The following is a 24,483-nucleotide window of genomic DNA, read 5'->3' on the forward strand; positions in this document are numbered from 1 at the left end:
CTGCAGGGGGAAAAAAGGAGGAAGGGAGAGAAAAATTTTACATGGAGGGGGGAAGAAGAGATGACTAAAGGAAGGGAGAGATACCAGAATGGAGAATAGAAGGGAAGAAGGGGAGTCTGGTAGCACAATAGAAATAATAATAATAATAGTGATAGTAGAGAGAGATGTCAGATTATGGGAAGGAGAGGAGAGAGATGCCAGACTGGGAAGAGGGAAAGGAAGGAGAGAGATGTTGGGCCACTGGAAGGAGGGAGGGAAGGAGAGAGATGTCGGACTACTGGGGGGAAAGGAAGGAAGGAGAGAGATGCCAGACCATGGAAACGGTGAGGGAAGGAGAGAGAGGAAGGGAGGTAAAATATGGAAAAGTAGATTTTGAGAAGAAAGCAGAAAAATGGAATGTTAAGTTAATGCCAAAGATGGCTGCAAGGCAGAAACTGAAGAAGGAGAGAAAAACAGTCAATGGATAAGAAGACATTGGAAACATAGTTAAAAGCACAGAAAAATAAAGTTACCACACAACAAAGGTAGGGAAAATGATTTTATTTTCAATATAATGATAGAAATGTGTCAGTTTTGAGAATTTATATCTGCTGTGTATATGAAAATTTAATGGAAGAAAATTGCATTACAATTAGTAAAAGGGGTGGGATCTGGGGAAGAGCTTGGGAGGTCTGTGCTTGGGGGTACTCAGTTGATATTTGTTAGACTTGCCTGCTGGCACGCCCTACTGGAATTTCAGGGCCTGTCTGGATGGTCTCTGCGCATGTGATGATGTCACGCACACGCATGATGTCATCACGGTGACATCAGTGCACTTCCGGGTGCCTCGAGCCGTGGCCACTACCTTTAGTGTGTTGCGGCAGCAGAAAGTTGAGAGACACTGCTTTAGAGTATACTGAATTTCAGTGCTTGCATAAATCAAATCTTACTATGATTAAGGGACAACAAACTTAAGCTCAATCTAGGTAAACCAGACCCTCTTATGGATAAGTAGGAAGAATTTTCAGAAAACCGCTGAAATTAAATTATAGCTGACGTTTTTACATGGGAAGTTGACCAGATGATGAACTGACTATGGAACATTAGTTCTCACGTCATGAAATCTGTCTTTTCAGCTTTACACTGTTGTGACATTACTTAAGTATTTAAGAACATAAGAAGTCGCCTCTGCTGGATCAGACTGGTGGTCCATCGCGCCCAGCAGTCCGCATCCGTGGCGGCCCATCAGGTCCATGACTTGATCCCTTAAAATTCGCCTTGATACCCTTTCTGTATCCTATCTTTACCCTTATCTGTATCCCTCAATTCCTTTATATGTCAGGAATTTATCCAATCCTTCTTTAAAACCCCGTAGTGCGCTCTGTCCTATCACAACCTCCGGCAGCGCATTCCAGGTATCAACCACTCTCTGGGTGAAAAAGAACTTCCTGGCATTGGTTTTAAACCGGTCCCCCTTCAGTTTCTCCAAGTGCCCCCTTGTTCTTGTGGTACCCGATAGGTTGAAGAATCTGTCCCTCTCCACCTTCTCTATGCCCTTTACGATCTTGTAAGTCTCTATCATGTCTCCTCTGAATCTCCGCCTTTCCAGGGAGAAGAGCCCCAGCCTCTCCAACCTGTCTGCGTATGAAATGTTTTCCATACCTTTTATCATTTTCGTCGCTCTTCTCTGGACCCTTTCAAGTATCGCCATGTCCTTTTTGAGATACGGTGACCAGTACTGGACACAGTACTCCAGGTACGGGCGCACCATTGCACGATACAGCGGCATGATGACTTCCTTCGTCCTGGTTGTAATGCCCTTCTTAATAATTCCCAACATTCTATTGGCTTTCTTGGAGGCTGCTGCGCATTGTGCCGTTGGCTTCATTGTTGTGTCAAGCAGCACACCCAAGTCCTTTTCAAGATTACTGTTCACCAGCACTGAACCCCCCATTTTGTAGCTGAACCTTGGGTTCTTTCTCCCAATATGCATGACCTTGCATTTCTCTAAATTAAATTGCATTTGCCATTTATTTGCCCACTCTTCTAGTTTGCTTAGGTCCTTTTGTAGGTCTTCGCATTCCTCTGCAGTTCTAACCCTGCTGCAGAGTTTGGTGTCATCTGCAAACTTTATAACTTCGCACTTCGTCCCTGATTCCAGGTCATTTATAAATACATTAAACAGCAGTGGTCTGAGCACCGACCCCTGTGGAACACCACTCATGACTCTCCGCCAGTCCGAGTATTGGCCCTTCACCACAACCCTCTGTTTTCTGCCTGCCAACCAGTGCTTAATCCATCTGTATACGTTCCCTTCCACCCCGTGATTCCACAGCTTCCTAAGTAGCCGCTCATGGGGTACTTTGTCGAAGGCTTTTTGGAAGTCGAGGTAAATGATGTCTATGGGTTCCCCTTTGTCCATCTGGCTGGTTATTCCTTCAAAGAAGTGCAGTAAGTTCGTCAGGCACGATCTTCCCTTGCAGAAGCCATGCTGGCTCGCTTTCAGTTGTCCGTTTGATTCTATGTGCTTACAGATGCTATCCTTTATCAGTGCTTCCATCATCTTGCCCGGAACAGAAGTCAAGCTTACCGGCCTGTAGTTCCCAGGGTCACCCCTTGATCCCTTTTTAAAGATGGGTGTGACATTTGCTATTTTCCAGTCCTTCGGGATCTCCCCAGTTGTCAAGGACAGGTTACAAATTTGTCGTAGTGTTACCGCTATTTTGTTTCTTAGCTCTTTTAGGACTCTTGGGTGGATTCCGTCCGGGCCCGGCGATTTGTCGCTTTTTAATCTATCTGTTGGAGAACATCCTCGTGGCTTATCTCACTATGCGCCAGTTTTTCTTCTTGATCCCCACTTATGACCTCTTCGGGCTCTGGTACATTGGATGTGTCCTCGCTCGTGAAGACCGACGAGAAGAACTCGTTTAGTCTTTCAGCTACCTCTTTTTCCTCCTTTACCACTCCCTTTTGTTCATGCATTCCTAACTGTCCACAACATTTTTTATAGTTTGTTATATCAAGGTGTGCCAAAAACTCCATTAAAGTATTTCCAGATATTACATAACACAGCAGCCAAATGAGAAGAGCAAAAGGAAATTTGATCATATTTCTCCACTGTTACACTAGCTCTCTGTAGAACTAAGGGAAAAGTTCAAGGTGGTTTTACTGGTTTTTCAGAAGTTTGTATTTCATAGGTCAACAGTTTACCTCAGTTTTGAGATCTACCCAACAAGTACTTTTAACAGGCTGAAGTATCCAGTTCTGAAGGTAACATTAATTAATCATTCTGCTTCCTAGTGTTTCACTCCATAATGACGGGAGCGTGCTACCTGTTGACCTACCCTGAAACCTATGATCTCATAGATTGGTAAAAGCCAAAAATTGAATCAACAGAAAAAATAAACACGCTCAATTCACATCATTACAGAAGCTCAGGCAAACCGCTCTGAATTGGCTCCCCAGTCATTAATAGCAGCAATGGATTAGTGAGGGTGAGAGGCACATAAGAATTGCCGCTGCTGGGTCAGACCAGTGTTCCATCGTGCCCAGCAGTCCGCTCACATGGCAGCCCTTGGTCAAAGACCAGCACCCTAATTGAGACTAGCCCTACCTGCGTACGTTCTGGTTCAGCAGGAACTTGTCTATCTTTGTCTTGAATCCCTGGAGGGTGTTTTCCCCTACGACAGACTCCGGAAGAGCATTCCAGTGTTCTACCACTCTGAGTGAAGAAGAACTTCCTTACATTTGTACGGAATCTATCCCCTTTCAATTTTAGAGAGTGCCCTCTTGTTCTCCCTACCTTGGAGAGGGTGAACTAAGTCTATTCCCTTCAGTACCTTGAATGTTTTGATCATGTCCCCTCTCAATCTCCTCTGTTCGAGGGGGAAAAGGCCGAGTTTCTCTAATCTTTACGGCAACTCCTCCAGCCCCTTAACCATCTTAGTCGCTCTTCTCTGGACCCTTTCGAGTAGTACCGTGTCCTCCTTCATGTATGACGACCAATGCTGGACACAGTACTCCAGGTGAGGGCACACCATGATACAGTGGCATGATAACCTTCTCCGATCTGTTTGTGATCCTTCTTTATCATTTCTAGCATTCTGCTTGCCCTTTTTGCCGCTGTCGCACATTGCGTTGACGACTTCATCGACTTGTCGATCATAACTCCCAAGTCTCTTTCCTGGGAGGTCTCTCCAAGTACCGCCCCGGACATCCTGTATTCGTGCATGAGATTTTTGTTACCTACATGCATCCCTTTACACTTATCCACGTTGAACCTCATCTGCCATGTTAATGTCCATTCATCGAGCCTGATTATGTCACGTTGCAAATCTTCACAATCCCCCTGTGTCTTCACTACTCTGAATAACTTTGTATCATCCACAAATTTAATCACCTCACTCATCGTACCAATGTCTAGATCATTTATAAAGATGTTGAGCACGGGTCCAAGCACAAAGCCCTGCAGCACCCCACTGGTGACGCTCTTCCAGTCCAAGTATTGTCCATTTACCCCCACCCTCTATTTCCTATGATCCAGCCAGTTTTTAATCCACATGATTATTTCACCTTTGATTCCATGGCTCGCAATTTTCCGAAGTAGTCATTCATGCGGAACCTTGTCAAACACCTTCTGAAAATTCAGATATACAATGTCGACCAGGTCGCCTTTGTCTATCTGTCTGTTTAGTCCCTCAAAGAAGTGCAGCAAGTTCGTCAAACACAATCTGCCTTTGCTAAAACCATGCTGACTGGTCCTCATCAGCCCGTGTCCATCAAGGTGATCAATGATGCAGTCCTTTATCAGTGACTCTACCATCTTTCCCGGTACCGAGGTCAGACTTGCCAGTCTGTAGTTTCCTGGATCTCCCCTTGAACCTTTCTTGAAGATCGGCGTAACATTCGCCACCTTCCAGTCTTCCGGAATCTTTCCCGATTTGTTCGACAGATTGGCTATTAGTTGAAGCAGTTCAGCTATGGTCCCTTTCAGTTCCTTGATGACCCTCGGATGGATGCCATCCAGTCCCGGGGATTTATCACTCTTAAGCCTATCAGTCTGCCTACACACCTCCTCTAGACTGACCGTCAATCCTGTCAGCTTTTCATCTTCATTTCCAGCATATAGCCTGATGGATTCCAATATGCTGTGTACATCTTCTTCGGTAAATACAGACGCAAAAAAATGTGTTCAGTTTGTCGGCGATTGCTTTGTCCTCTTTAGTGCTCCCTTTATTCCATGGTCATCCAACGGTCCCACCACTTCCTTCTCGGGTCATTTCCCCTTAATATATCGAAAGAACGGCTTGAAGTTCATTGCCTCCTTGGCTATTTTTTCCTCATAGTCTCTTTTGGCCCCTTTTATCGCCTTATGGCACTTGTGTTGATGTTGTTTGTGCTTGTTCCAGTTTTCATCCGTTTTTTACCTTTTCCATTCCTTAAACAAAGTTTTCTTGTCTCTTTATCGCTTCCTTCACTTCTACAGTGAGCCACACCGGTTCTTTGTACTTTTTCCTCTTTCATCCCTTGTTGATACGTGGTATATATAGATTTGCGCCTTGGTGACTGTGTCCTTAAAAAGGGACCAAGCTTGCTCTAGCGTTTTTACAGTGCTTATCCTCTTCTTAATCTTCTTCCCTACCATGAGTCTCATCCCTTCGTAATTCCCTTTTCAGAAGTTCAGTGCCATGGCTGTCATTTTGGATTGATGTTTCTCCCCTGCATCCAGATCGAAGCGGATCATATTGTGATTGCTGTTTCCCAGCATCCCTTCTACTTCTACATCTTGTGCCGGTCCTTGTAGGCCATTTAGACCACTTTAGGCCATTTAGACCACTTGGGGTGATGGCGTCCCTACCCCATCCGCTCCTTCCCAACCCCCTCCTGCCGCACACACTGGCCTCTTCCCTTCCCTCACACCTCTTTAACGCTCCTGGTGCGAGTAGCAATCCTGAGCTGCTGCTTTCGCCAGCGCCGACTCTTTCTCTGATGTCACTAACGACAACAGTTTTGCTCCCATCCTGACTTTGAAAAGTAAAAAAAAAAAAAAAAAGACAGAAATCCCCTCCTCTCTTCTTCTGTGAATAATTTGGGGGAGCTCAGCTTAGTTATTCCAAAATTCACAGGTGGGAACACACACAGAACATATGGGTCAATTCTCCAAGGAACTTATACATATGAATTTCAATTTTATGAACTGGGAGGGGGGGCACATTTATGTATATATTAACTCCCAAGTTCTATATATAGCACAGCAAATTTTGAGTGCACACCTGAGATGTGTGCACAAATGAATTGTTTAATGAAACTGTTAACATAGTAATATAGTCGATGACAGCAGATAAAGACCCGAATAGTCCATCCAGTCTGCCCAACCTGATTCAATCTAAAAATTTGTTTTTTTCTTCTTCTTCTTCTTAGCTATTTCTGGGCAAGAATCAAAAGTTCTGCCCGGTACTGTGCTTAGGTTCCAACTACTGAAGTCTCCGTCAAAGCTCACTCCAGTCCATATACACCCTCCACAGCCCATCCTCCACCAAACGACCATATACAGACACAGACTGTGCAAGACTGCCCAGTACTGACCTTAGTTCTTCAATATTTACTATTTTTTTCTGATTCTAGATGCTCTGTGTTCACCATTAAGTGCTAACAGCCAATTATTGATGTTATTTGGACTACATTATAATTTGAATGCGCATCTAGGTGCATGCTATTCTGTAAGGCAGGGCTGCCCAATTCCGGTCCTTGAGATCTCCTGGCAGGCCAGGTTTTCAGGATATCCACAATGAATATGCATGAGAGAGATTTGCCTGCACTGCCTTCTTGGTATGCAAATCTCTCTCATTCTGGGTATCCTGAAAACCTGGCCTGCCAGTAGATCTCGAGGGCCAGAATTGGGCAGCCCTGCTTCTCAAGGTAAGGCTCCTAACTCTAACAGTACGTAACTCAAAAGGGGCGTGGCCATGGGCACATCAGGGGCATTCTGAAAACGTATGCACGTTGTTACAAAAGACTGCCTTGGCATGCCTAACACGGGTGCCCTCTTACCAGGGGTGCTCTGCATGAAAAGCATGCATATAATTTGCATACTATTTAAGATGAGCATCAACTGATAAAAAAAAAATCACTCCCACTATGTTGTTTTTTACCGTGGTGTCAGAGCATTGTGCATTGAGGCCACGCTGTTTTACAGTTAAAACACTCTTCTATCAGCTAATCTATACATACAGGTATAAGTGCCTTTGGATCATAAAATGATGAATGTATATGATTTGGAATCTTATTTTTTAAGGTATGACATGATTTCCTTGTGGTTTTGTACATTACATTTATTATTTATGTTACTAATCTAATCTAATCTAATGCTTGGCTTTGTATACCGAGACTTCAATCTAAGAAAGCTCGACTCGGTTTACATTAATTAGTTTAGGCCAATAAGGGCTATACAGAGAGAGGTATCGAGGAAAATTAATTTCCAAAATGCTTAGTGAACAGGATGGTTTTCAGAGACTTACGAAAAAAGGGAAGGGAGCCAGAGCTTCTTAAAAAAAAGTGGAAGATTATTCCAAAGTTGGGTAAGCTTGAAGGTCAGAGATTGACCAAAGATCTTGGCTCTTTTGATACCTTTACTAGAAGGATAGGATAATTTAAGTTGTTGGTCACCCCTTGCAAAAGATAATCTATAAAGATTCCAAGATAAAGGAACTAGGGAGGTAAAAATACCATAGAGGATTTTAAAAGTGACACAGGCATTTTTAAACTGGACTCTAAAATACACAGGGAGCCAATGAAGACTAAGAAGCCATTCAAATTTTATCTTTTGTGTGTTTTATGATTATTTATTTCAGCCCCCTGACACAAACTTTTTGCCGAAACACAGGCTTTGTTGGGTCCCTATTCTTGAGGCCTATCTGTTTCTTTTTTGTTTGCATCGAGAAAGTCATCAAACAATTCGGAAGTCCTCTCTTTCTGATTAAGTACATTTGAATTGATCTCTTTGACAGGCTCTGGAGGCATGTAAAGATGCAGGCTTGGTGAAGTCCATTGGCGTCTCCAATTTCAATCGGAGACAATTGGAAATGATCCTCAACAAACCTGGACTCAAGTACAAACCAGTCTGTAACCAGGTAAAATCCACTCCTGTAGGTAAAGTTTAAAGTAACAAGAAGCAAGTTCAGGACAACTAGTGGACAAAATACAGTTCTGCGTATTTATATAAAACAAGATTTCTCCCCACAAATTTAACTGTTTAAGATTTAAGGCAAAAACCTTAAACCGCTGCTGCTGCTGCTGCTGCTGCTGGGTCAGACCAGTGGTTCATCATGCCCAGCAGTCCACTCATGCGGCAGCCCTTCGTTCAAAGACCAGCGCCCTAACTGAGACCAGCCCTACCTGCGCATGTTCTTGTTCAGCAGGAGCTTGCCTAACTTTGTCTTGAATACCTAGAGGGTGTTTTCCCCTACGACAGACTCTGGAAGAGCGTTCCAATTTTCTACCACTCTCTGAGTGAAGAAGAACTTCCTTACATTCGTACGGAATCTATCCTCTTTCAATTTTAGAGTGCCCTCTCGTTCTCCCTACCTTGGAGAGGGTGAACAACCTGTCCTTATCTACTAAGTCTATCCCCTTCAGTACCTTGAATGTTTCGATCATGTCCCTTCTCAATCTCCTCTGCTCAAGGGAGAAGAGGCCCAATTTCTCTAATCTTTCGCTGTATGGCAGCTCCTCCAACCCCTTAACCATCTTAGTCGCTCTTCTCTGGACCCTTTCGAGTAGTACTGTGTCCTTCTTCATGTACAGCGACCAATGCTGGACACAGTACTCCAGGTGAGCATGATAACCTCCGATCTGTTCGTGATCCCCTTCTTTATCATTCCTAGCATTCTGTTTGCCCTTTCGGCCGCCGCCACACATTGCATGGACGGCTTCATTGACTTGTCGATCAGAACTCCCAAGTCCCTTTCCTGGGAGGCCTCTTCAAGTATCGCCCCGGACTTCCTGTATTCCTTTTTAAGTTTTTAAAAAAATGGAATGATGTGTACTGTATATACTTGAATATAAGCTGAGATTTTTGAGCCACAAAAATGGCCCAAAAATGGGGGTCACCTCACTCATGCTTATATAGGCCTCATTCACACTTTGTTGTTCCACTCAATGGATGATCACATAAGAATATAATATTAGCCTTACTAGGTCAGACCATCTAGCCCAGTATCCTGTCTTCACAGTGGCCAATCTAGGTCACAAATACCTAGCAAAACCCCAAATTGTAGTAACATTCCATTCGAGAGCAAGCAGTGGCTTCCCCATGTCTGTTTCAATAGCAGACTATGGATTTTTCCTCCAGGAACTTGTTCAAACCTTTTTAAAAAAATCTGCTATGTTATCCACGTTTATTACATTCTCTGAGAGTTTAACTATTTTAACTATTTTAACTACATTCCAGAGTTTAACTATTTTCTGAATAAAACAATATTCACTATTCAAATTTTCCCATTATAAAATGGAAGAAGAAACCCCCCAACAAGACAAACACACACACGCACAAACAACCAAGCCCCATCCAGTCATGCAGCCCTCTCCCCCCCCCCCCCCCCCCCCCCCCCGAGTGATTGGAAAGAAAATAAGGTGAGAGTTATAAGGACTGAACCTCCACCAAGGCTGCCTCCCAAAGCGACTGATAGAGCCGGTGGGACAAGGATTCCCTCCTCCCCACACTACCGATTTCCCAATGAGCCACCTCAGCAAGGGAACGCTTCCAGTCCAGCACCTCAGGGGCGGATTCGTCCATCCAGAGCCTAAATACCCCCTGTTTAGCTAGCAGGAGGGCCGCGTAGATAAAGCGCCAGTGGGCATCTCCCAAGCCATGGTCTAGTAGCTCCCCCTTATGTCCCAGGATGAGAATCATGTTAGACCACTGAAGGGGACCCCCGCTATCTGTTTGGCTGTGGCCTTTGTTTTACTGGCTGGTCATTTTTGCATTTTGTCACTGTATCAGCCAGTGGCTGTATGTACTGATTCCTGCTCTGTCTAATAAAAATTATTTCAAACAAAAAAAAAAAACCAAACAAACAATATTTCCTCTTATTGGTTTTAAAAGTATTCCCCTGTAACTTCATCGAGCGTCCCCTAGTCTTTGTCATTTTTGATGGAATAAAAAATGGATCCACTTGTACCTGTTCCACTCCACTCAAGATTTTGTAGTCTTCAATCCTATCTCCCCTCAGCTGTCTCTGTTCCAAGCTGAAGAGCCCTAACCTCTTTAGTCTTTCCTCATACGAGAGGACTTCCATCCCCTTTATCATCTTGGTCACTCTTCTTTGAATCTTTTCTAGTTTCACCAGAACTGAGGTTGCATCACAGAGCAATACAGAGGCATTAAAACATCCTTGGTCTTGTTAACCAACCCTTTTCTACTAATTCCTAGCATCCTGTTTGCATTTTTGGCCACCACTGCAAATTGGGTGGAAGTTTTAGCATATTGTCTCCAATGACACCTAGATCTTTTTCTTGGGCACTGACCCATAAGGTAGACCCTAACATCTAGTAACTATGATTTGGGTTATTCTTCCCAATGTGCATCAGTTCACATTTGGCACCATTAAATCATGTTTCTCTAGATGCTCCACAATTTTATTTTTTATGATTGTGTCTATTATTTTGCCCAGCACTGAAATCAAGCTTATCGGTTTGTAATCTCCTGGATCTCCCCTAGAACCCTTTTTAAATTCGGCATAACATTGGCCACTCTCCAATCTTCAGGTACTACAAATTATTTTAGTAACAGGTTACAGATCACTAACAGTAGATTACCAATTTCATGTATGAGTTCTTTCAGTGTCCTGGGATCTATACCATCCAGTCCAGGTGATTTATCACTTTTTAACTTGTCAATTTGGTTTAGTACATCTTCCAGGTTCACCGAGATTTATTTCAGTTCCTTTATGTCATCACCCTTGAAAAACATTTCCGGTTCAGGTAGTTCTCTTACATTTTCTTCCATAAAGACTCAAGCAAAGAATTCTTTCAGTCTCTCCACTATGGCCTTATCCTCCCTGAGCCTTTGTTCCTTGATCAACCAACGGTCCCACGGATTCTCTCACAGATTTTCTGCTTCTGATGTACCTAAAAAAAATTGTCACTATGAATTTTTGCCTCTTTGGCAAGTTTCTTTTCATATTCTTTTGTAACTTTCTTTATCAAATCTTTGCAACTAACTTACCAGTACTTATGTTTCTTTTTATTTTCTTCATTTGGATCCTTTTTCCATTCTTTAAAGAATGTTTTTTGCACTCATAGCCTTTTACACTTCACTTTATGGAATGCATTGCCAAAGAATATGGTCAAGGTATCTGGTATAGCTATATTTAAAAAGGGTTTAAACAAGTTCATGGATGAAATCTCCTTGGTCACCACTTGTCCCTGGGAGTGATAAACAGCGGGAGCGTGCAGCGGCAGCTAAAAAAGTAAATGAGAATGTTAGAAATTATCAGGAAAGGAATGGAAAATAAAAATGAGAATGTTATAATGCCTTTGTATCACTAAATGGTGCAAATGCGCCTCAAATACTGTATGCATTTCTGGTCACTGCATCTCATAAAAGATATAGTAGAATTAGAAAAGGTACAGAGAAGGGTAATGAAATGATAAAGGGGATGGGCTGACTACCCTATGAGGAAAGGCTAAAGTGGCTGCTAGGGCACTTCAGCTTGGAGAAGAGATGACTCAGAGGAGATATGATAAAGGTCTATAAATAATGGAGTTGAGTGAAATGAGTAAACATGAATCACTTGTTTGCTCTTTCCAAAAATACTAAGACTAGGAGGCATGCAATGAAGCTACTAAGTAGTAAAGTCAAAACAAAACAGAGAAAATATTTCTTCATTCAATGAGTAATTAAGGGGGAGAGTGTGGTGCAGTGTTTAAAGCTACAGCCTCAGCACTCTGTGGTTGTGGGTCCAAACCCATGCTTCTCCTTCTGACCCTAGGCAAGTCACTTCATCCCCCCATTGCCCCAGGTACATTAGATAGATTGTGAGCCCGCCAGGACAGACAGGGAAAACTGCTTGAGTACCTGAATAAATGCGTGTAAACCGTTCTGAGCTCCCCTACAGAGAAAGTTGTAAAAGTGGTTAGTCTAGCAGGGTTTAAAAGAGATTTGGATAATTTCCTAAAAGAAAACTCCATAAGCCAGTATTAAGATGAGCTTATTTCTAGGATAAGCAGCATAATATCTATTATACTCTTTTGGGATCTTGCCAGGTGCTTGTGACCTGGATTGGCCACTGTTGAAAACAGAATCCTGAGCTTGATGGACTTTCAGTCTATCCAAGTATAGCAGTTCTTATTCACTGGGGACTGTTGTATATCTATGTCCAAGACTAGCTATTGTCTGCGACAAAATACTGGGTTTGACTAATTGGTCTAACCCAGCATCATATGTTCTTATGAAAACTTTCTGCTGTTGACCACTATATAAAAACATGGAGTCCTTAGAGAAACATCATAGCTGCCAAACCACAGGACTACACTGTTGGCATTCATTTGTTAACTAGCAAGTGTTATAGCAAATTAACAATGCAATTTTCTGCTATAAAATTTCTTAACTGTGAATTCTGCAGGTGGAATGTCATCCATATCTTAATCAAAAGAAGCTACTGGAGTTCTGCAAGAAGAATGATATTGTTCTTGTAGCTTATGGTGTACTGGGATCAATAAATGTAAATACAGACTGGTAAGGAATGAGACAGAAATAGAGTACAGTAAAAACTTGGTTTGCGAGCATAATTGGTTCCAGAAGCATGCTTGTAATCCAAAGCGTTCGTATATCAAAGCATAGGAAATTATGGAAACTCAGACGATTTGTTCCACGACCCAAAAACTTTAATGCAAAATGCTGTACATACTTGTATTACAAGACCTCGCTCATTTAGAACAGTCACTACACTCCCGCAGCGTCAGAGAGAGAAGAACCATCGGCTCAGTTGTGATGTGTGTATACTGTATGTACTTGCATTGCAAGACTTTGCTTGTATATCAAGTTAAAATTTAATCAAATGTTTTGCTTGTCTTGCAAAACACTTGCAATCCAAGGTTTTACACTTCTCCCTCCGTATTCGCAGTTTTTAGCTTGCTGGCTCCCCCCCCCCCCCCCCCAATTACATCAGCTTGCATAGAGAAATCGCCGATTCCCAGCACTTTCTTCACCGTGTTTTGCCTCTGCTTCAAAACAGGCCAGGTCTCCCACCATGTTGTTCGCAGTTTCACCATATTCACGATGGTTTTTAATAGAAAACAGTGAACAACATACGGAAAGGTTATTCGCGGTTTTTTTAATCCCCCTATCACAGCAAATACGGAGGGAGAAGTGTACTGTAATTTTCAAAGCAAATACTGTAGGCAATTACATACCCAAATAAGCTTCATTGAAAATTGCCCTCCTTTAGTTAGCCTTAAAAGTAAACGTTTACGAGGAGAGCCATATTAAAGGAAATATTTCCGGGTTAAGTCTGAGGAAGGACAGCAACAATACATACTTTGATTTTCAAAAGCACACATGTTATTATGGCTCGATTTATGTCTTTGATTGAATCCTAGACCACCATCTTGGAAAAAAAAAGGTCAACTGTTCCTTATTCCTTCAATTTCAGATGTATTCATAATATTTCTCTTTCTCAATACAGGCAAAATCATAGCATTCCTCCTGTGCTTCATGACCCAGCAATAGCGAAGATTGCCCAGAAGTACCATAAATCCCCTGCTCAAGTGTCCATTCGCTACACCATCCAGCGTGGCATTGTTGTCATTGCCAAGAGTTTCACCCACAATCACATTGAAGATAATTTTAAGGTAAATCTCTATAGAGAGGCTATTCCCCAAATTCTATATAATCTGTCTAATGTTAGGTGCCATCATTGCGCCTATCTTAATAATCAATTTTGGTTTAAATTGACGCTAATTAATTGGCACTTAACATCTCATAATTGACGTTAATTGGAGTTAATTGAAAGGTGCCTAAATTTTTGGGTGCAGTTCTATAAATGTTAGTCCCCTTGTTCAAAGCGCCTATCTAAAATTGGGCATGGTTAAGAGTGGATTATGGGTATGTTTTTAAGTTGGGTGCTGTTGTGTTCACCACTTAGGGCTCCTTTTACGAAGCCGCATTAGCTTTATTATTATTAACATTTTTTTATTTATTTATAAGTTTTCATTATAACATACCAAGAGAAAAACACTTGTACAGAAAGTGAATTAGTCTGAATACAATTCCATAAAGTGTAAATCATATCTTAATACAATTTACAAAAAAAGAAAAGGATTTAAGAAAACTTTGACTACTTCTCTCAAGTCCTCAATCTAGGATTCCAAGATTACAGATAGACGAAAAAGAAAGAAAATTATTAAACAATTTAGCAAGATCTGATACAGATAGTGCTGGGGGAGGAGCTTCTTCTATAGTTATTGAGCATTAGCGGTGTAATGCACGTAATAGTGCGCGCTAAACTGCCGGCTGCGCTAGATGCTGACGTCAGCATTGAGCTGGCGTTAGTTCTAGCCGCATAGCACGGATTTAGCGTGCGCTAAAACTGCTAATGCGGCTTCGTAAAAGGAGCCCTCAGTCACAGGCATTTAGGCCAAGAAAACTCTGGCGTAAATACAGTGTGCCTAAAAATTGTGATGCCTAGCGGCGCTAAGCGTGATTCTATGCAGTATGCCTACTGAGCAAGGGACATCGACGCCTTTGTGAAAGCTTCAGGTTTGAAAATAATAACACATGCAAAATGACACCAGCGCAGGTGGTCTTAAAAGTTTAGACAAAGGAAACATTCCTCCATGTTTCCAAGTTAGGCAGTTTTAGAAACTTACTTTTGATTTCTAAAGTAACATTATAACATTATACAAGAGAATCTACAATTATTAACATGGTGCTGAAAAGTCCTCAACCTCTCCCTAAATTGACAGGTTATAGCCTTACACAGTAACCTTAGTCTAGAGGAGGAAAGCTGACAGCTTCATGTTACACCGACACAGTGCTAAGCGTGGGCTTCCAATGCCCCCCTTCCTATGCTTAAGACTGACTCTAATTACTTCCAGATGCTGCTGTAGGATTTCTTTAGATTGCAAAAATATATAAATATGTTTTTCAAAACTCAGCCCTTTGTTCAACACACAGTCATACATAAATCACTCCAGCACTTGCTTGGCCAAGCCTTCCATACATAATTTGCATTCAAACCTATATTTAATTCAGTTTGAGACACGTTATCCTTCTTTACCAGTCTACAGCACATGTGGTATTAATTAACACCACGCTGCTGAGAACAAAGACCTGGACACACAAAATGGATTCTGAAGGACAGAAAATATGGCAAAGACAGAGAACTCAAAATGAATTCCTTTGGTTTCCTTTCTGATCTGGCACAACAGCAAAATACCTAAGAAAACACCATTCTTTCCCTTATTTTAATCTTTAGTGTATTTTTTTCTGGCTTTATCTACATTATATTTAGATTTTTTTATTCACCTGTTTTTCGTACGCTTCTATTTGGGCACGGTCCTTAACTAACACAGAATTATCTAACTAGAATTACCCAGAATCATACGACAAACAGGCGCTTTTGTAGAAAAACTTCCACAAAAAATACTGCACTTATCATGTTCTGACATCCATTCCCATTACCGTCCCATAACCAGCACCCCCTGCTGGCCACGAGCCACTACTCCTCACTACATGTTATAGAATCACTCTTAGCACTGCACTAATCGGTGTCGATTTTTTTTAGGCGACATATATAGAATTGGGCTATATAAGTTGAAAAATGCTTGTTGTAGTTATTGCACAAAGGATGTTGCATTTTTGCGATCAAATGGATTACATCAAGTTTTATTTTAATTTGATGAATCGCTTATTCAAATTTGCTACGCGAGTTACAATAAAAAAAAGGTAAACATACATTTAGACATACTATTTAAAATTTTAAAATGATGGGTTGACCGACAGACTTGCAAACTGATCGATACACAAGGGATGGAGGAATAAAGTTACAATTCAGTGTTTTCAAGTAGAAAAAAAGAGCCATAGATGGAAAAAACATTAGGAAGGGAGTAGTATAAACCTGGAGGGTAACTACTTTAAGATTTAAGTATAATTTAAAGATTAAAAGCAACTTTAAAAAGAAAACTTTTAAAGTTATTTTTAAAACGGTTAAGATCATTTTCCTCTCTTATACAGTGGTACCTTGGATTACGAGCATAATCCGTTCCAGGAGCATGCTCGTAATCCAAAATGCTCGTATATCAAAGCAAGTTTCCCCATAGGAAGTAAGGGAAACTTGCTTTGATATGTTTCCACCCCCCACCTTCCCCCCCCCTGAGGCCAGCAGCGCTGCTCCCCCACCCACGACAACCGGCATTGCTCCCCCCGAAGGCCCCCCCGTGAACCGGCACCCCCCTTCCCATGCGATCCGGCACTCCCCCCTGCCGCCAACGGGCACCCCCCTGTCGTGACCTGAGGTCCCCCCAACCCACCCGAACCCTCTTCTTACTTTTCTGTAGCCTCCGCAGCGGCACCAGCATGTCCTGTGCGTGGTGCCGGTGCCTGAAGATCTGCTTCCTGTGCTGGGCCTTGAGCATGTGTGCATGCTCAAGGCCTGAGAGTTCACGTCGAACGTGAACTCTCACGTGAACTCTCAAGGCCCAGCACAGGAAGCAGATCTTCAGGCATCGGCACCACGCACAGGACATGCTGGTGCCGGTGCCGCTGCGGAGGCTACAGAAAAGTAAGAAGAAGGTTTGGGTGGGTTGGGGGGACCTCAGGTCGCGGCGGGGGTGGTGCCGGATCGTGGGGGGGAGGGTGCCGGTTCGCAGGGGGGGGGCGCTCACAAATCGAAGCGCGCTCGGTTTCCGAGGCGCCGATTTTGCGAATGTTTTGCTCGTCTTGCAAAACACTCGCAAACCGGTGCATTCGTAAACCGAGGTACCACTGTATATTGAGGCAAAGTGTTCCAAAGTTGCGGGGCCATCACCGAAAACATATCATGTCATCGAGTTCCAATAACTTTCAAGGAGGGGACTACTATAAATTTGGTGTGGGCATAATGGGGGCAGGGCTGGGTGGAACTGGGTAGGCATGGGGGGGCCTATGGGTCCAAATATAAGATATCGAGACCAACTGCATTTGAGGGAAATACCTATGACGAAACCCTTTTCTCTTGGCAGGTGTTTGATTTTCAGCTGACAGAAGACGACATGAAGCAGATCGATGGCTTAAACAAGAATCTTCGCTACTGGAATTTTGAACAGTGAGTTACTGCCCTTTCGTTATTTTCATTAGGGACACAGGCCCGGATTCCGTAAAAGGCGCCATTAGTTTGCCTAACTTAATTGTTCTAATTGGTTCAATTGGCGCAGAAATTCACTGCACCAATTTAAAAACAATTAGGATGCCGGGGTTTTTTTTTGGGTTTTTTTAAAATGGAGGTGCCCGAGGGCGCCTACAGAAATGTCACCGTTCTCTCGACTATAGAGACGCTTAAGGTCACGGTAGACGTGGTTAACACCAGAAGTGACCCTAGGCACCTCTCTAGCTGTGATTCTCCTCAAAGATAAATGCCAGACATGTGGGTCTTTAAAACCCTGGCCTTCATTTCCAGCAGCTATCTTTGATGTTTCTGCGATTCGCCACGATTCTTCCGCGATTCTCCACCGACACCGCTAACGGCGCCGTGTAGAGAATCTGACCCACTTTAAAGTTATGCTCCTGAATTCCAATCCAATCCTTAGTCTTCTGTACCAGGGCATTCCCAAAAGGGACTCGAACCGGTTAACAAAAATTAGCTCAAAATAACAGGAAAACAATAACTGGATAGGAAGTTCATCTATTTCAGTCTCTTATTTGTCAGCTAAAAATTTCTTAAACAGATACGTCTTCAAAGTGTTTCTAAAATATTTCAAACAGGAAAGGAGTCTAATTTCTGAAGGGAGGCCCTTCCAGATTTTTACAAAGGCAAATGCGATAGAGTGTGAAAGCCTACCTAAAGTTTAAATACCTCTAATAGGATAGAATGCTAATTTAAATGTAGTAGAAATGGCTAACTTAGGACTCCTTTTATAAAGCCGCAGTAGGGATTCCCCCGCGACCAATGCGCCAAAGCCTATTCAATTTCTATGGGCTTAGGAGTTTGTTTTTTGGTTCAAAGATTTTTATTGGTTTTAACATACAGCAAAAATACAAATAATGTTAACAAGACAAGATACAGACAAACTGCACAAAGAAGGAATCATAGAATCATAATGATCAATACAATACAACAGGCTGACCAATGCCTATCAAGCAGGAGAGTATCAGCACAACCTGCAGCCAACACCAGGCACAGTATCGAAAGCACAGAGCAACACCGGAGCTATACACCTATAGGGATGTAAGAAATGAGCCATAATGTGATGTATGACTTTTGTTAATGATAGCTATCCTCTATAATAAAACCCTAAGCGCGCATGCACACTTAGGATGGCGTGATCCCTGCCACTGTGGTCTCTGGATCCGTGCCGAATTCCATTTTTGAACACAGAGGCAGGGAACATGCTGGCGACTCCCCCCTCTCGCCCTCACTCACCAACCGCTGCTGCCGCCGCTACTGCTCCTCTTCAAAGCAGCCTGCTGAGGTTCGCGGCTGGCTGTAGCGAACCTCACAGGCCGCTCTGCACCTCGGTAGCACATTCCCTCTGATGCACGGGATCCCGTCATGAGGGAACGCGCTACCAACGTGCAGAGCGGCCTGCGAGGTTCACTACAGCCGGCCGCGAACCTCAGCAGGCTGCTTTGAAGAGGAGGGCAGACGCGAATGATCAGAAAGCTGGATGCTGGACAGAGGGATCAGGTATGGGGTGCTGCTGGACAGGGGGAGCAAGGAAGAAGTGCTGCTGGACGGGGGGGAGGGGGGGAGGTAACCGGAAGGGAGGCCTACTGCTGGACAGGGGAAGCAGAGAAGGGGTGCTGCTGGACAAGGGGGCAAGGGGTGTTGGTGGACCACCGAGGAAAGAGAGACAGAAAGAAAGACAGACAGACAGTCCTACCCCCAAAACAAGCCCTAGTCCCTGGATTCGCCGGCAGTTTCCCTTCCCTCCCTCCCATCCCTTGTGCAGCAGAACCCTTGAGTGAGCACCCCCTCCCCCCCCAAGCACCCGCACCTGTCATGCAGCCGAATCCCCATCCTTCCCTCCTTCCCTTCGGAACTCCGCCACAAGCCCTACATACCTCCATAAGCAGCGTCGGGCCAGCAGCACTCCAAACAGGCTGCTTCGGCCTTCTGACCATGAATTCACTTTGATCAGTAACGCGGCAGAGTGAATTCATGGATGGACAAGGCCGAAGCAGCCTGTTTATAGTGCTGCTGACCTGACGCTGCTTATGGAGGTATGTAGGGGGCGCATGTGGTCGGCGGGGTTTGGATGGAAGGGAGGAAAAGATGGAAGTTCGGCTGTGCGGTGGGTGGGTGTGCTCGGGGGGGGGGGGTGCTCGCTCAAGTGTTCTGCTGCACAAGGGATGGGAGGGAGGGGAGGAAAGATGCTGAAACGTGGGGAGAGAGGAAGGAAAGAGGAAGAATTGGGGTAAAGGAGAGGAAGGGAGAGATGATCATGTACATACCCCGAAAATAAAACCTAGTGCCTTTTTTGGGCCTAAAATTAATATAACACTGTCTTATTTTCAGGGAAACACGGTATGCTGGCTATGCTGTGTTTCACCATACTGTTTTGTCATATCCCCCCCCCCCCCCCCCCGTGATAGTAGTTCTTAACACAGGGAGATGCACTGAATGCTCTGTGTAGCTCCCGACGCTCATAGAGATCCTATGAGCGTCGGGAGCAGTGCGGAGCATTCATCATGGCTCCCTGTGCTAATAACCACTATCGCGGTTTAGTAATGGAGAGGGGGATTATGTTTTACCATGCTTTGTTAACTATGTTTTGCCATCTGAGTCAGACAATGTTTGCCATGCTATCTTCTACCATACTATGTCTGGGAGTGTAGTGCAGGGTTTAGGGCTACAATCTCAGTACCCTGAGGTTGGAAGTTCAAACCCACGCTGCTCCTTGTGACCCTGGGCAAGTAACTTAGTCCCCCCCACCGCCCCAGGTATATTAGATAGACCGGGACAGACCGGGAAAAATGTTTGAGTACCTGAATAAATCCACATAGACCATTCTGAGCTCCTCTGGGAGAATAGTAAAGAAAATTGAATAAATAAACACATTTACAAAGACAAAATATGAAATGACAAGATAGATGGATAATTATCAACACAGACACACCCTGCTATTAAAACCAGTTTCCTACAAATCCCAGGTGTTCCCCGTCGTTGGCAGGCAAGTGGTTGGTCTTTGTGACGTAGCGATGTTCACGGAGGCACTCTTAGGTGATCCCTGAAATCTCTCTTTACTTTAGTTTAGGTTCTTATAACCCGCCTTTTCCTCTCAAAAAGGTTCAGAGTGAAATAACACTTCAAAGAGACTGATTCCATATTCAATCGGGATGATGCAATTAAAAACAAGACTACATCAATTTCATACGTTGTTGTGGGCCAGTAAAAATTTTCTAAAAATAAAATAAAATTTCCAGAAAGAAAAATGAGAGCCATCAATGTAAATTATCATCAGGAATGAATTCCATATCTTTTCAGCCTGATATTAGCATGGTGCGACTTCAATCTCAGACCTCTTACAAAGGAAAACACGGAAGAAGAGGTTCCAGATTTTTATGCTGTTCTGAGTCACATCTTTTGTACTCTGTTATATCCTTATGGCTTCTTTTACAAAGCCACGCTAGCGGCCCTGCTGCACTAACGGCCCCAAAGCCCACAGAGATTTAAAGGGCTTTGGGGCTGTTGCCACTAGCGCGGCTTTATAAAAGAGGCTGTTAGTGACCTTTCAATCATGATGACATGGGGGAAGCCACTGCTTGCCCTGTATCAGTAGCATGGAATATTGCTACACCTTGGGTTTTGGCCAGGTACTAGTGACCTGGATTGGCCACCGTGAGAACGGGCTACTGGGCTTGATGAACCATTGATCTGACCCAGTATGGGTGTTCTTATGTTCTTATATGAGCCAAGTATAGGACAATCAACCCGTTGTAACATCACTGATGAGGTTGGCTCCGAGGCACTGTGGGATGAGGCATTATGACATCACAATCTCAGCTCTGGAATGTCGCTCTCATTGGGGTTCCGGAATCTTGCTATTCTTTGAGATGCTGGAATGTTGCTACTCCTTGGGTTTTGGCCAGGTACTAGTGACCTGGATTGGCCACCGTGAGAACGGGCTACTGGGCTTGATGAACCATTGATCTGACCCAGTATGGGTGTTCTTATGTTCTTATATGAGCCAAGTTTAGGACAATCAACCCGTTGTAACATCACTGATGAGGTTGGCTCCGAGGCACTGTGGGATGAGGCATTATGACATCACAATCTCAGCTCTGGAATGTCGCTCTCATGGGGGTTCCGGAATCTTGCTATTCTTTGAGATGCTGGAATGTTGCTACTCCTTGGGTTTTGGCCAGGTACTAGGGACCTGGATTGGCCACCGTGAGAACTTGATGGTCTGACCCAGTAAGGCTATTCTTATGTTCTTATGTCCTTAGGACATCTTGATATCTGATTGGTCTGAATCTGATTTCTAGAGAAATGCTAACCACAGGAATATGTTTATCATTACTTGGAAATCCCCCTGCTCTGAGTATCATAAGCATCATGATATACCCACCATGTTAGAGTTGATAATACCCAGTGAGGTTGTTACAAAATTTATACAGATATATGCAATTTGAACCTCTTTTGAAAGTGTCTTGGCATTGATTTAATTCTATTAATATCTCTTAGAAGCTTTCATGAGGATTTTTGAGCAAGGTCTCATATTCTCATGTTGAGTAAATATAAATATATTGCCTTAATAACACAGATGTAGTGAAAATCCAGTACTAATAATCAATAACTCTTTCACATGGATGGTGCAAGGTACAAAAATAAATCACATATGTGAATACAACACCACAAGCTTAGACAAAAACTCAAGAGGAGGGAAAAGCCTCAGAACCTAACCCCTCCCACCCCACAATAGTGGTTCAAGGTGTTCAGGGTGATAACCTCATTGGCATAAAAAAAAAAAAAAAAACCTCACCTGGTGTCTGAAAAATCTCTGTGCGGTGCAGTGAAAAATATTTATTTAAAAGATAGATGAATAAATCAACTTAGCTGATAACGTTTTTCACTGCACTGCACAGAGCTTTTTCAGACACCTGGGGAGGTTTTTATATGCCAATGAGGATATCACCCTGTGGGGTGAGAGGGGCTAGGTTCTGAGGCTTTTTCCTCCCCTGAGTTCTTGTCTAAGCTTGTGCTGTTGTACAGTAAACCCCAGTGACTTTGCGATTCGCGAATCACGGACTCAGTAATTTGCAGTACAGTGGTGCCTCACACAACGAACTTAATTCGTTCCAGGAGCAAGTTTGTTATGCGAAAAGTTCGTTATGTGAAACGCGTTTTCCCATAACAATACATGTTAAAAAAAATAATTCGTTCTGCAGCATAAAATATGCTAAGATGACATAAAAAAACATAAATTTGTCAAAATGGTGAAAAACTCTTTGACGAGGTCACACTGTTTGACCCCACATTCACTCCTTCTAATTATTTCCCGTTTCATTTCAACAGAAATCACCTTCCTGCTTTTTTTAGAAGCCATGATATATAAAAAATATTGAGTTTATCTTAAAAGGACGACTGTATACAGTGAGAGAGGGCAGTTAAGCGCAGTGACTAACGACTGCCTGCGCGGAAGGATGCAATACATCGGCAGCTCGGGCGACTTCGTTGTGTGAAACGAAGTTCGTTGTGTGAAACGAAGTTCGTTGTGTGAAACGAAGTTCGTTGTGTGAATCAAGACATGAAGTTCGTTGTGTGCAGCGTTCGTTGTGCGAGGCGTTCGTTATGCGAGGCACCACTGTATTTTCCAACTGTCTCTGCCTGGTACTAAAGTCAGGCTACACCAATCAGGAGCTGCTTTGACACTCTATCTGGCATGTCAAAGCAGCTCCTGATTGGTGTAGCCTGACTTTAGTACCAGGAAGAGGCAGTCGGAAAATACCGCAAATGATTTTCAGCACCCGCCGGCGCCCCAGCTGCCCTCTCCTGCCTTCGATCAGCTCCTAAACCACATTCGCGGTTTTTTGAAATTCCTGGAATGGAACCCCCACGAATTTCAGGGGAGTACTGCATTCACATCTGTGATTTATTTTTATACCTTGCATGATCCATGTGAAAGAGGAAATATAAATATGCATGTATTTAATTTTGAATGGAAATTGATCTGCCCTTTGGCCTAATTGAAGATTGACAGACACTATGCATTCCTCAGTGTCTAATTTTTAGGTGCCATTTCTAGAATTGGGACCTATGTGCCTGGTTGCTTTAGTACAAGATACTCACTTCCCTAGTTAAGACACTGTTTGGGTCCAATATTTTCATGAAGTATGCCATTGTTCACCAACTGTGAAAAGCAGATATTTCTGATTTCTTGGAAAACATCATTTTTAATTTTTTTTAAAAACCTGACACAGGTCACAAGTAATACTGTATACAATTGCTGGAACTTGGTATGGAATGATCAGGATGAAATGAGAATGGCATTACAAAATAAATTCTGGAGGGGAATTCATTGTTCCTCAAGATTTTTGAAGAACTGCTTTTACAAAAGATTTCCCTTTAATGCTGAAGTTCTTAGTGACCTGAAACTTACCTTCTGATTTCTTCTCTTGCAGATTTTCAAAGCATCCTCAGTATCCATTTCATGATGAATATTAAGGAGATACCTCCACGACGTTATGCAGGGGCTGCTTATACTTGGAGAACTGATTTGGTTGGCCTGCGGAACCGAGTCTTTCACCGGATTTGTTGCTTATAGCAGGGTGGTGGTTTCAGGGCTCTTTCCTGCATCAATGTTAGTAATGCACTTAAATGAACTTAAAAAATAAGCAGAACTAAGCAATCATTTAAGCAATATAGGTCAACACAGAGGCAAAATTCTGTGATTTATTTCAGTAGTATAATGTAGAAAGCAGTCTTTATCATAAAGAACTGTCATATATGAGATTTTCATTCTTTCCGCAATCTAAAGTCAGTAAGAGACTTCAATCATTCTAAATCAGTGGTCTCAAACTCGTGGCCCGGGGCCACACGTGGCCCGCTAGGTACTATTTTGAGGCCTTCAGTATGCTTATCATAATCACAAAAGTAAAATAAAACAGTTTCTTGATCCTATGTCTCTTTAGCTATAAATTACAATATTATTATTAAGATTTAGCCAAAAGGAAAGAGTTATAAACTATAAAGAGTTTTACCTCATGCAAAATTGTCATTTCTTAAATAAGACATTAACTAATTTTTCTGAGGCCCTCCAAGTACCTACATAGAGCAATATATTGATTCATTATGTGTCTTATTCCTT

General features: G+C 43.0%; 1 protein-coding gene across 2 annotated transcripts in view; it reads left to right on the forward strand.

Moving 5' to 3' along the window:
• LOC117363851 (aldo-keto reductase family 1 member C1 homolog) overlaps positions 1–24,291 on the forward strand; it is a 46,362-nt gene extending 22,071 nt beyond the window's left edge. The window contains exons 6-10 of one of the 2 annotated variants that reach the window (XM_033952304.1): positions 7,986–8,108; positions 12,603–12,715; positions 13,665–13,830; positions 17,200–17,282; positions 23,798–24,291. In XM_033952304.1, coding sequence (XP_033808195.1) covers positions 7,986–8,108; positions 12,603–12,715; positions 13,665–13,830; positions 17,200–17,282; positions 23,798–23,840 — 528 coding nt within the window. In that variant the 3' untranslated portion in view covers positions 23,841–24,291. The remainder of the gene's footprint in view (positions 1–7,985; positions 8,109–12,602; positions 12,716–13,664; positions 13,831–17,199; positions 17,283–23,797) is intronic. The other variant, XM_033952306.1, reaches the window with a different exon arrangement.
• The last annotated feature ends 192 nt before the right edge of the window (positions 24,292–24,483 follow it).

Source organism: Geotrypetes seraphini, chromosome 7 (assembly GCF_902459505.1).
Source record: "Geotrypetes seraphini chromosome 7, aGeoSer1.1, whole genome shotgun sequence".
NCBI lineage: Eukaryota > Metazoa > Chordata > Amphibia > Gymnophiona > Dermophiidae > Geotrypetes > Geotrypetes seraphini.